At 46.5% G+C, this 12,686-nt stretch overlaps 1 protein-coding gene across 5 annotated transcripts in view; it reads left to right on the top strand.

Annotated features, from left to right (window-relative positions):
* UBASH3B (ubiquitin associated and SH3 domain containing B) overlaps nucleotides 1–12,686 on the top strand; it is a 160,284-nt gene that overhangs the window by 118,470 nt on the left and 29,128 nt on the right. For 4 of the 5 annotated variants that reach the window (XM_035264899.3, XM_002754519.6, XM_035264896.3 and 1 more), the window contains 4 exons: nucleotides 1,235–1,288; nucleotides 2,027–2,213; nucleotides 4,369–4,567; nucleotides 8,545–8,714. In XM_035264899.3, coding sequence (XP_035120790.1) covers nucleotides 1,235–1,288; nucleotides 2,027–2,213; nucleotides 4,369–4,567; nucleotides 8,545–8,714 — 610 coding nt within the window. Of the gene's footprint in view, nucleotides 1–1,234; nucleotides 1,293–2,026; nucleotides 2,214–4,368; nucleotides 4,568–8,544; nucleotides 8,715–12,686 lie in introns of all 5 variants that reach the window. The other variant, XM_035264897.3, reaches the window with a different exon arrangement.

Here is a 12,686-nt window from a genome sequence, read left to right on the forward strand (position 1 = left end):
TCCCTATGCTTTCCCTCTATTACACTTAGCACCAATGTAATTAAGTAATTATCTGCATAATTAATATTTACATGCCGACTCCACAGAAAACTCCTTTAGGGCAGGGATAATGTAAATCTTGTTCATTACTGTATCCTAGAGCCTAGCACAATGCTGGCAACAGACTTGAGATTCAGTAGACGTTTGCTAAATAAATGTAAGGGTGAATGCATGAATGAATGAAAGGATGGATGAATAGCAAAGCTGGATACGAATTCAGAACTATCTGACTCTTGGAAACGGTGTATAATTTCAAAAGAGCTCCATTTGTAAGCTTGTACACAGGGTCTCACTGCTCTAACCAGCCTGTGGATACTTAGCCACTGTTAGTCATGCTTTGAGTTGTTTCTCCAGAAGTGGGAATGATAGCTACACTGCTCTGGCCATTCCCTTTAACCCAGTGATACTCGTCCCCAAAGATGTCTGTAAAATACTCGGAGATGATGGATCCAGTCTGGTGGTGGTTGGAAGTGGGTGGTGGGAGGCAGTGAACTGATCCAAACTAATTGTCCTTGTGAGCATGTAGCCCTATGTCTTAATAATATTTAGCAGCAGCCTGGGAAACATAATGAGACTCTGTCTCTACAAAAATAAAAAAATGAGCCAAATATGGTGGCATGTGTTTGTAGTCCCAGCTACTTGGGAGGCGTAGGCAGGAGGACTGCCTGAGTGCAGGAGGTCGAGGCTGCAGTGAGCCCTAATCACATCACTGCACTCCAGCCTGGGTGACAGAGTGAGACCCAGTCTCAAAAAAAAGAAAAGAAAAAAGAAAACCATCAGCACCACTTCTAATACATTCTGCCACAGGGGCTGAAAACAAGAGTCTGCTCTGTCGGGGATCTGGGTCAGTAAGAACGAGTGGGTGAAGAGGAAGGAGGAAAAACCAAGACACGACAACCTTTAGAGAAGCAGAAATAAAACCCTAATGTGGAAACTGCCGAAAATAGACTGCCTGGGCTGTCAGACTGCATGCAAATCTGATGCTAATTACATGGAAATTAATTACAAGTCCTAACTTCCATATGCCTTGATATGACCCTTGGGGGAAAACCTGCGGCAGGTGTCTGCCCCCCACCACAGAGGAGTGAGTGGAACAACAACTTCAATGTCGCCTCCTTCACGCTCAGCTCTTGCCACTGCAAGGCTGAGAGGAGGCTAAAAATACTAACAATAGAAATTTGATTTCTTCTTTCAGACAAAAAGCCTTGGCATCCACGGGAGGAAGAAGTGTTCAGGCAGCATGTGACTGGTTGGTATGAGATAAATAAATTGAGAAAATAGTGTATGATTAACTCTGAGTGCATGTGGATGAGTGGGGAGGTGCAGGCTTTCTCTAATGGACCCCAGAAGAGACAGGAGCCAAAAGACTGTATGAAGCTCATTTATCAAGTCAGTTGCCTCCTCTGCTCTAGCCTCAGGGTATGTTTCTCCTTGGAGCTGTTTAAAGAAAATTCTAATTCCCAGGTCGAGCCCCCCTCATAAGATCTGCCCCCATCTAGTCACTTGGAGATTCACTTTAGGTGTATGGATATTAGGCAAATCAATTTAGAAAAGTACCCTACTTACCTTCCAGGCTATCCCTACCCAGACTGGATCCCAGAAGGTTGCCATTCTGGGAGCTTTGTCTTTGGAGGGACCTGGGTTTAATTACAGGCTGACCAGAGAGACAGTCTGGGTTGGTCCTAGTGGATTGGGAAAGGATTTGAAGTTGATCCAAGCATGCTTCTTGGAGAGTGGTTTTAGGACTTTTTTAGGGAGTTGTAGGATGAGTAGGCAATATGACAAGAAGGAAGACAGAAGTTGCTGCATCTGAGAGTTGGTTATAAAGTGTGAGTTTCCAGACGTAGATTTTTAAATCATGAATGAAAACCCTTCCCTGCGCTGTGCTGAAGGTTTGGAGCACATGGAGGGTGGATTTGTCTCTCAGTTCTTTTTTCCCTCCCATTATTCTCAACCGACACCTTGTTGGCTCACTTCTGTCTTACAGGTTATTCTCCCACGTCGGTGACCCCTTCCTGGATGACCCCCTGCCCCGGGAGTACGTTCTCTACCTCCGTCCCACTGGCCCCTTAGCACAGAAGCTTTCGGACTTCTGGCAGCAGTCGAAACAGATCTGCGGGAAGAACAAGGCCCACAACATCTTCCCCCACATCACACTCTGCCAGTTCTTTATGGTGAGCAGCAGCTCCCCCACCCCTGGGAAACCAGGCTCCCAGGATCCCAGCCGGCCCTTTAGACCTGAAACAAAGCTGGAGCCTCGCAGGAAGATGGAAGGAATAGTCATGGGTTCCTAGAGCTGGAGGGACCTTCAAGGGATCAGTGAGTGCCACAATGAGCACCTCACCCCAACGCTTCCTAGTCTTATCTACGAGGCCCAGGAGCACCCCAGGATGGGGCAGCACCATGATTGCAACCCTCTGTGAGAGACACACTGGTCTGGCTGCTGGAAGAGAATCACTGATCTAGCTTCACCCCTGTTTGCTGTCTATCTTCTCCACTCTTACAACAAGCAAAGAGCAGGAGCTAAGAGCAGGGAACAAAAGGGGAGTCTATAGACAGGGAAAGCCATTTCCTGTCTATAGGTTTTTTTTTCCTACTATATCTTTCTAGAGAAAGCAAAGATATTTACCTGCCATTGTTACCTAGTCTATAATCCTAGATGTCAAAAAGCTTATCTACTGGCAATTTTTTTTTTAAGAAAGTCTCACTCTGTCACCCAGGATGGAGTTCAGTGGCACGATCTCGGCTTACGGCAACCTCCGTCTCTCAGGTTCAAGCAATTCTCCTGCCTCAGCCTCCCAAGTAGCTGGGATTACAGGCGTGCACCACCACACTCGGCTAATTTTTGTATTTGTTTCACCATGTTGGCCAAGCCGGTCTTGAACTCCTGACCTCAAGTAATGTGCCTGCCTCGGCCTCCCAAAGTGCTGGGATTACAGGCATGAGCCGTCGCGCCCAGCCTCTACTAACCAAATACAATCCCCCTCTCTATCACACATGTAAATACATTTTGTCTACTTCAACTCTCTGTGGTAACAGAGAAGAGTTGATTTATCTCCATATATTCAAGATAAAACAAAGTGATAGCATTTTAAAACATTTTGATAAAAACTATTTTGCTTTTTCCCCCAGATATATTCTCTTTTTTTCTCGTTCTCAGGTAATAATATGTTCCTAACACCTTCTCTCTTACCATTCACTCTGAAAATTAAAGTGACTGTCATTTCCTCTTAGTCATCCCAGGTTCTTTCTCAAAATGCTTCAGAGTTTGAGAGACATGTATTTTTTTTTCCAATGCTCTCAGGAAGGTAGGAGGATGATGTCACAGCTCTCTGGGACTCATTCTTCCCAACTATCATGAGGGTGGATGTAGAGTCAACTTCTGATCGTCTAAGAGGAAAAGAAAAGGCGCAGATGATACAAAACAGTAGAAAACGCGCAGCTTCTCCTGGGATGCTGTGCTCTCTCCTGTCACCGTCCTTCATTCATTTATTTATTTCACAAGGAAGAAGAACTTTGATTTTTTTTTCTTTTTTCTTTTTTTAATTAAGACAGTCTCACTCTGTCACCCAGGCTGGGGTCCAGTGGCGTGATCTCGGCTCACTGCAACCTCTGCCTCCCAGGTTCAAGCGATTCTCCTGCCTCAGCCTCCCGAGTGGCTGGGATTACAAGCATCCACCACATTGGGCTAATTTTTGTATTTTTAGTAGAGATGGGGTTTCACCATGTTGGCCAGGCTGGCCTCGAATTCCAGACTTCAAGTCCTCCACTCACTTTGGCCTCCCAAAGTGCTGGGATTATAGGCATGAGCCAACATGCTCAACCTGATTATTTTGTAATTGATAAAACTTGTATATCTTTATGGTGTATACCATGATGGTTGAATATATGTAAGCATGTGGAGTGCCTAAATCAAGCTAATTTTGATTAGCTTTAGTCACTACCTTGTACAATAGGGCTTTTGAACTTATTTCTCCTCTCTAACTGAAGTTTTGCATCCTTTGACTAACATCTCCCCAATCTTGCTCCCCGGTCTTACTTTCTGCTCGACCACTCCGACAGCATTTTGGCTGGGTTCACAGGGGCCACTTCAGAGCAAGGAAAGGAGGGAAGAGGTCATGCGTTCCCCATGTTCATCCACCAGTTGGGTAATCTGTGTCTGAATAATTGGGAGTCTGCAGTTCCTCTCTCCCGCCACAGACGGGTGATGGTTAAGAAATTGCATTATCAGCCTCCTCTAGTCTCTGGGGAGAGGATACCAACGTTAAGTAGCAGCAGACCTCCAACTCCCCTTGTCTCTGAGTGAAGACTGCCTGTTTTCCCTGCCAGTGCGAGGACAGCAAGGTGGATGCCCTGGGGGAAGCCCTGCAGACCACTGTCAGTCGCTGGAAATGTAAGTTCTCGGCCCCACTGCCCCTGGAGCTCTATACGTCCTCCAACTTCATCGGCCTCTTTGTAAAGGAAGACAGTGCGGAGGTCCTCAAGAAGTTTGCTGCTGACTTTGCTGCAGAGGCTGCATCCAAAACCGGTGAGCAAACAGCTGCCAGCCCAGCCCTGGGCCCTGTCAATCAAAGCGTTAGAAAGGAAAAAGGATAGGAAATGGTGGTGGAGGAGCAGGATGGGGTTAGGAGGTGGAAGGCCCTGCAGGAATGGGCACGTGTGACAAAAACCAGGCCTTTTCTTGCAACCCCACACCTTTTTCCTCCCTTGTAAAATGTTCACTTCTCTTCTGCTAATGTTTGGAGAGACAGACTATCTAAGGCTTATTCCCTAACACCCAAGCTGAAGTTTAACAAATGACTTCCACACTGAACTAGAAACATACTCCTTTGTAGCACCACCATCTCCTCCTAATTCAGAATTAAAGAACCATCCTTTCTCCCTCCCAAGCTCCCACCCACATAGATGTTTATCTGGGTCTCACTGTTCATTCCACGAGAGTCCAACCTTTTCTCAGTGGGTTAGAGGAGAATGGAAGCACTTATTGTATCACAATGAAATCCACTGAGCCAATATCCTTCAAAGTTGCTGAAAACCATTAGACAGGATCCTAAGCCTCCATCGTCTGTTCAAAAATGTAACTCCTTCCAAATGTCTCCTCTTCTTCTCATGGGAGCTCTTAGTTTAGACCAGCTGAGATTTTCTGCCAAAGGAATTAGCTTAAAGGTGTGCTTGAGGCAGGAGATACACCAGAGGTGACAAGAGGGAGAAGTGTGCAAAGCTTTCCTGTCTGACTACAGCTGTGGACAAGCTCACTTAGCTCAATGACAGCAGAGAAACAGACAGACAATCTGGTGGGGGACAGGCTCTGTTGAGAGAATGCAATCACAATCGCCAATTACTGGTCACCTACTAGGAGGATTCCTTTTACATGAGGAGTGCCACAGAGAAGAGAATAAGACGTGGTTTCTCCTGGCCAGGCCCTGTGTAACATCAGCTCTGAAAAGGGAAAGGGGTGGCCCCCCCTTCACAGAAGGAAAGAAACTTGCTCTGGGAAGATATTGATCAGGACAATGTAGGAAAGGCCTGCAGGCAGGCGGGTGGCAGGAGCACAGGCAGGCATGAGAGGGTGTGAGCAGAGGATAGTGGGGAGGCTGCCCTGACCAGAATGGACGGTCCAGGGTGCACAATGGAAGCCGAGTGCTTAATGCAAAGCTGGAGGAGACCTAGAACTTCCCTACCCCTAATTTTTTTTTTTTTTTTTTACGGAGTTTCGCCCTTTTTGCCCAGGCTGGAGTACAATGGCGCAATCTTGGCTCACTGCAACCTCAGTCTCCTGGGTTCAAGCGATTCTCTTGCCTCAGCCTCTCAAGTAGCTGGGACTACAGGCGCATTCCACCAAGCCTGGCTAATTTTCTGTATCTTTAGTAGCGACAGGGTTTCACCGTGTTAGCCAGGATGGTCTTGATCTCCTGACCTTGTGATCTGCCTGCCTTGGCCTCCCGAAGTGCTGGGATTACAGGTGTGAGCTACAGCACCTGGCCCCCTACCCCATAGTTTATGGAGTGCCAGAGAAGGGGAAGACCTGAGCAAAGCCATACAGTTTGCTCCTTAGTCTCTTGGCCTTTGGCCTATACCTTACCTGCCATTGTTCCCTGCTGCTGTTTTCATCACCAGCTCAGGCCCTTCGTTCCATATTCCTCTTTACCAGAAAAGCCCCACTCAGGGCTTGGACCTATGAGTATGATCGTGGCTCAGCATCACTGCAGGAGCACAGTGCTCTCAGAAGGAACACAAGGACCGTAAGACACCTCTGTACTTGGGGAGGGGGCCTCTTTACACTCCCCAACCCCCACTCCCAGCTCTTCCTCTCCCCTGGCGACAGGACTAGACTCTGGGTCCTGACTTCAGTGAAGCCTGACATTTCATAGGAGCTTAATATTTCAGAGAAAGAGCATAACAGGCAAATTATTTCCTGTTCTTATCCCTCAATCTCAAGGAAATGGCTTTTTCTCATCCCACAGTAGTTATTGTCAGAACCACTAAATCCCCACAAGAACCAAAACTAATGTCAAAGCCACACAACCCAAATCCTTGGCAAATGAGAAAAGCAAGTCTCAGCCAGGGCCGCAGCAGATTCTTAGAGTGCATACTGAGTGAGAAGCAGCCGAAGCCTCAGCTTTCCCAGTGGATGCGGGACTCCAAGATCCTGCTGTCATGAAGAACTCGGCGGGCTTCGTTTCTCTGCCCTTGTGAGGCCCCCTGGTGGGGAGGTGGAGAACTGGGTGACCATGCACAGCTTAGCTGGTCCAGCTCCTGGTTACCTGGCGTGGAAAGCCGGCCACTGTGTTTTTGACCTGGAACTTATGCCTTGGTATTCTCCAGTTGTTAGCAGGCCTGGATATCATCAAGTAGATTTCGTGTCATCCTCCATTCGAAGTGATCAAAGGAGATTCATTCATGTGCATTTATTCATTTAACAAGTACTGATAACTTGCATGGTATGCTGAGTAAGGATACAGTGTGAGCAAGAGACGAACCTTGTCTCATGGGACTTACACCAAAGAAAGGCAATGCAGTATTTTTATAAAGTACTTAAAACCAAAATGCCCAATTTCTAGTTCTATCTTGGGCCACTGGTTCTCTGTATGACTTGACCAAGCCCCTTAAATTCTCAAATTCCCGAATTTCTTCTAGTTGCAATTTCTTCATTCTTCTAGCTTGTACAGTAGATGATTCTCCCTCATTGGAAATACAAAAGAGGCGGCCAGGCGCGGTGGCTCACACCTGTAATTCCAGCACTTTGGAAGGCCGAGGCAGGTGTATCACAAAGTCAGGAGTTCGAGACCAACCTGGCCAATATGGTGAAATCCTGTCTCTACCACAAATAACAAAAAAAATAGCCAGGCATGGTGGCACATGCCTGTAATCCCAGCTACTCGGGAGGCTGAGGCAGAAGAATCACTTGAACCCGGTAGGCAGAGGTTGCAGTGAGGCGAGATTTCTCCAGTGTACTCCAGCCTGGACAACAGAGAGAGACTCTGTCTCAAGAAAGAAAGAAAGAAAGAAAGAGAGAGAGAGAGAGGGAAGGAGGGAAAGAAAGAAAATAACAAAAGAGACGTGGCATGGTGGTTCACGCCTGTCCTCCCAGCTACTCTAGAAGCTGAGGTGGGAGCATCACTTGAGCCCAGGAGGCTGAGGGTACAGTGAGTCATGATCATGCCACTGGACTGTAGCCTGGGCAACAGAGCAAGACCCTGTCTCAAAAAAAAAAAAAAAAAAAAAAGGGATAAAGGAGAGATAAAAACCATTCTCTCATGTAGGTAGGGTTGTTTTGTTTTGTCTCTTGGGGTATCTTAGAGTAACAGTCTGTATACTTTAAACCAGTATTTCTCAACTAAGGGTGATTTTGCCTCCCAGGGTACATTTGGCATTTTCTGAGGTCATTTTCAGTTGTCAAAACTACTGGCATCTTGTGGGTAGAGGCCAGGGATGCCATTAAACACCCTGCAATGCACAAGACAGCCCCCCCAAAAATATCCAACCCAAATGCTGTTGAGAGAAACCTGGCATTAAACTTTGAAAACACCCATCTTTTCCCGTCATTTCTCCATCAATCTCACCCAGAAGTTAAGAGACCTGATTCAAAAATGAAGGCAGTGCATCCTTGGGAGTCACGCAGTTATGAAGCGTGCTCCGTATTTCCACACACATTATTTCATCGCTGTAGGTCACGGTGCCCTTGTCTGAATGGCGGGGCTGGTGGCAATCACCTGGAATGGTTGTGAGAAGGACTTAACTAAAAGGACTACCCTCAGCCGACCCGCAGCTCCCAGAGGAAAGCTGTGTGGTGGCTCTTTATCTCTTGAATAGTGTCTTGATTTGGAATCTCTTGCCATCCCCTTACCCCCTTATTCTACTGCTGTGAAGGAGAGAAGCATCTTTTGTCTTCTTTGTTACATGGGAAGCAGAATTTCTCAGAGCACCTTCTATCCCTTTCTTAAGTCTTCACCATTGCTATGATCACCACCTTCTGACTCCTGATTTTTTTCTTCCTTTTTCCAGAAGTCCATGTGGAACCTCATAAAAAGCAGCTGCATGTGACCTTGGCTTACCACTTCCAGGCCAGCCACCTACCCACCCTAGAGAAACTGGCCCAGAACATTGACGTCAAGCTAGGGTGTGACTGGGTGGCTACCATATTTTCTCGGGATATCCGATTTGCTAACCATGAGGTAATGTCTCACTGTGGTTTCAGATGCTACCAGGTGCAGGGATGCGATCAGAATCAGCAGCTCGTTGCTGCAGGGAGAGGGGTACCTACAGGGGGAAAATGGAGCAAGCACCTAACAAGGCAGTCTGCTGGCCCAGGAATGTGTCCAGCCTCTGCCTGTCTCACTGGGCCGCTTCCAGAATGCTTCCTTCCTCTCTGGGTCACAAGTGGTTCATCTGGGTAACATCCCAATAGTCCTGTCTGCCCTGCCAGTCTTACTGCAGTGAAGAAGAAATGACATGGGGCTGGGCGAGGTGGCTCACGCCTGTAATCCCAGCACTTTGGGAGGCTGAGTTGGGTGGATCACGAGGTCAGGAATTCAAGTCCAGACTGGCCAACGTGGTGAAACCCCATCGCTACTTGGGAGGCTGAGGTAGGAGAATTGCTTTAACTGGGACCTGGGAGGCAGAGGTTGCAGTGAATCTTGGTTGTGCCACTGTACTCCAGCCTGGGCTACAGAGCGAGACTCCATCTCAAAAAAAAAAAAAGAAAAGAAATGGGAGAGAATAAATAAATAATATATTGGAAAATTTTGAATATTATATAAATTTATGTTGTTAATGAAGGATATCATTCTGACCTTAAGCGAGTTGAAGAACACATAAATAATAATAATAAAAAACTTGCAAAGACATAATCAACAGATATTTGCTATGTATCTGTATCATGCGCAGTACCTTGGAGCATACTGGAATTTTAAAATGTGGTCCTGTCCTCATTGAGGACAGAGACATGAAAAGAAAACTCAGGCCACCTGCTGTGGGAGTTTGTGCACATCCCAGCGGGAGGCCTGAGTGGGACAACTGAATTCCATCACAGGGAGAAAGACTGGTATAGCCCTAGCATCCTTCCTTCGAGGGAATCAACATTGCCTTCCAGACAACTATGTGACTTCTTGGAAGCATAATACTGTCTTTTTTTTTTTCTTTTTCCTTTTTTTTAAAGACAGAGTTTCACTCTTGTTGTCCAGGCAGGGGTGCAGTGGCATGGTCTTGGCTCACTGCCTCCTGGGTTCAAGCGATTCTTCCGCCTCAGCCTCCCAAGTAGCCAGGATTACAGGCGCCAACCAGTGGAGAGAGTTTTAAGTTGTTTTTTTTTTTTTGAGGCAGAGTTTCGCTCTTGTTACCCAGGCTGGAGTGCAATGGGGTGATCTCGGCTCACCGCAACCTCCGCCTTCTGGGTTCAAGCAATTCTCCTGCCTCAGCCTCCTGAGTAGCTGGGATTACAGGCACGCGCCACCATGCCCCGCTAATTTTTTTGTATTTTTAGTAGAGACGGGGTTTCACCATGTTGACCAGGATGGTGTCGATCTCTTGACCTCGTGATCCACCCGCCTCGGCCTCCCAAAGTGCTGTTATTACAGGCTTGAGCCACCGCGCCCAGCCAAGAGTTTTAAGTTTTAAGAGTTTTAAGCACAGGGAAGGAAGAGCTCAAGCTCCTAAAACAAGACTTGTTTGGGCTGTGGGTTCCTTGAGTGTTAAGATTTCGTGTGCCACAATGGATTTGAGATCCCTAGCTCCTAGGCAGAGAATACTCAGCCTGTGCTTAATTTGAGATATGCCCAGGTATGCCATTCACCACTGATCTGCTTTATTTTTCTTTTTTTTTTCTTGAGGTGCACTTGCCCTCTTTCACCCAGGCTAGAGTGCAGTGGCACAATCTTAGCTTAAAACAACCTCTGCCTCCTGGGTTCAGGAGATTCTCCTGCCTCAGCCTCCCGAGTAGCTGGGATTATAGGCTCCGGCCACCACGCCTGGCTAATTTTTGTATTTTTAGTAGACACTGGGTTTCACCAATCAGTTTGACAAGCTGATCTTGAACTCCGGACCTCAAGTGATCTGCTCGTCTAGGCCTCCCAAAGTGCTGGGATTACAGAGTGAGTCACCATGCCCAGCCAATATTGTCTTTTTCTGTCCTAAAGGAGAAGCTGAGACACAAAGACATTAACTGGTTGGCCCAAAAGCTAAATAGTGACTTAGGGCCAGAGATGAAGCCAGAGTCCATGTATTTTGACCAATAAAGAAAGGCAACCTGCCAGGAAAAAAAAAAAAAGAACAGCAACAAAAAAAACTACATCATAGCGAGGCATGGTGGCTGCCACCTATAATCCCAGCACTTAGGGAGGCCGAAGCAGGAGTATTGCTTGAGACCCAGAGTTCCATACCAGCCTAGGCAGCATAGCAAGACTGTATCCCTACACACCCACAAAAGACCTCATCGTTTGTTAAAAATGTGCCTTTCAACCTTCCAACTTTACATTTATTAAGCAATTCTTCTATTCGTTACCCAATTTATCAACAGCCAAAGAACTGATATTTTTGTTAGTTTATATAGCCTTTTAACATCTCTTCTAGACTTACTTTAAAAAAAAAAAGATCTGATGGTTTTCTAAGTTAAGAACAAAAGAAAAAATAAAAAAATGAAAAACAGAACCCCAGGGCTGAGGCCAGGCAAGCTTATTGTTTTAGAAGTGGTAGAGAAGAGCCAACCCATGAGTCAGAGGTTCATGGCTAGGCATGGTGCCCTGTGAGTGTCAGGGGCATGTAGCCTTGTCTGAGTCTGCTCATGGGAACATGATGTCCTCCTTTTGAGTCATTTGATGTAGGTTTCTGTAAGATGCCTTGAGCAGACTGGGCCTGATCTCACGTAAGAATTCTGACATCTCCTAGAGTCTCTTAGAGTGAGCCCTGAAGATAACAAGGGAGGTGTGGCTGGCTGAACTCCTTCTTGAGGGCAGAATAAAATAAAATAAAAAAGTAAAGCGTTGCATGCAGATGGCTCTGAGAAGTCACCTTGCTAAGAGAAGGAAGGTGGCAGTGGAATTTTACAAGGAATATCCTCTAATCAACACTGCCCTCCAGTTAACTCAAAGGGTAATTGCTTTTCTGCCTGACCCACATTCGGCTCAATTGGCATGGAAGGAAAAAGGCAGCAAGCGCCCACATGAATTATTTTCTAAAAATAACTTGGCCTCTTTTATCTCTTATTTGTAAAAGCTCAATTATTACCGTTAGTTCTGATAAAGCTCTCCTCGGCCCCTTTGGACTAGACCTCTCCCCTGAGGTCTTTCAATTCTACCTGAACCGAAAGACCTCAGGAGAGTCCGCACATGTAACCCTCTTCTTGCCTGCCTTCAACCTGTCCCCAGGAGGCAGTTTTGATTGATTTTCCAGTGAGGGAACAGATGTCCAGAGAAGGAGAGTGGTTTAGGCAAGAACACTCCGACAAGGCACCGTGATGCTTAGGAAAACTCCAAGGCCTCATCCCTCTGCTGTGTAGACTCTCACTCGATTTAGACATGCAAATGCCCGTTTGTACTTTACATAGGCTCTTCTCACGTGAGTGACTACATTGGGCCATGCCAGTTTCATATACCAACCAATAGAAATCCAGAGGAAGGACAGGGCGATACAAAAAGCATCAACTTTGGAGTCTACCACACTTGGCTTGGAATCCTGGCTCCATCATTTTGGAAGGGTTAAATTCACTTTGACTACTTGTATAAATCTCCAGTCCTTAGTTTTCCCATCTGTAAAATGGTGACAGTGTTTTGCTAGATGGTTATGAAGATGAAATAAGAAGCTATATGGAAAGGCTCTAATACTCAGCACAAGGTGGGCGCAACAGAAACAAAACATTGCTTCAGCTATTATTGTGCGTGAGAATAAAAAGGGCTCCAAAGACAGTTCAGCTCCTGTAATCACACAGGGCTGTGGCTGTCTTTCATTCAGCAAACTGAGTTCCGTCTCAGCGTAGAAAGGGAGGAGAGACATACCTGAGGTGGACTCAAGAGTTCTTACAAGTATTTGGGAGGCCGAGGCGGGTGGATCTCAAGGTCAAGAGATCGAGACCATCCTGGTCAACATGGTGAAACCCCGTCTCTACTAAAAATACAAAAAATTAGCTGGGCATGGTGGGGCGTGCCTGTAATCCC

This window comes from Callithrix jacchus, chromosome 10, assembly GCF_049354715.1.
Source record: "Callithrix jacchus isolate 240 chromosome 10, calJac240_pri, whole genome shotgun sequence".
In the NCBI taxonomy this organism is placed as follows: Eukaryota; Metazoa; Chordata; class Mammalia; order Primates; family Cebidae; genus Callithrix; species Callithrix jacchus.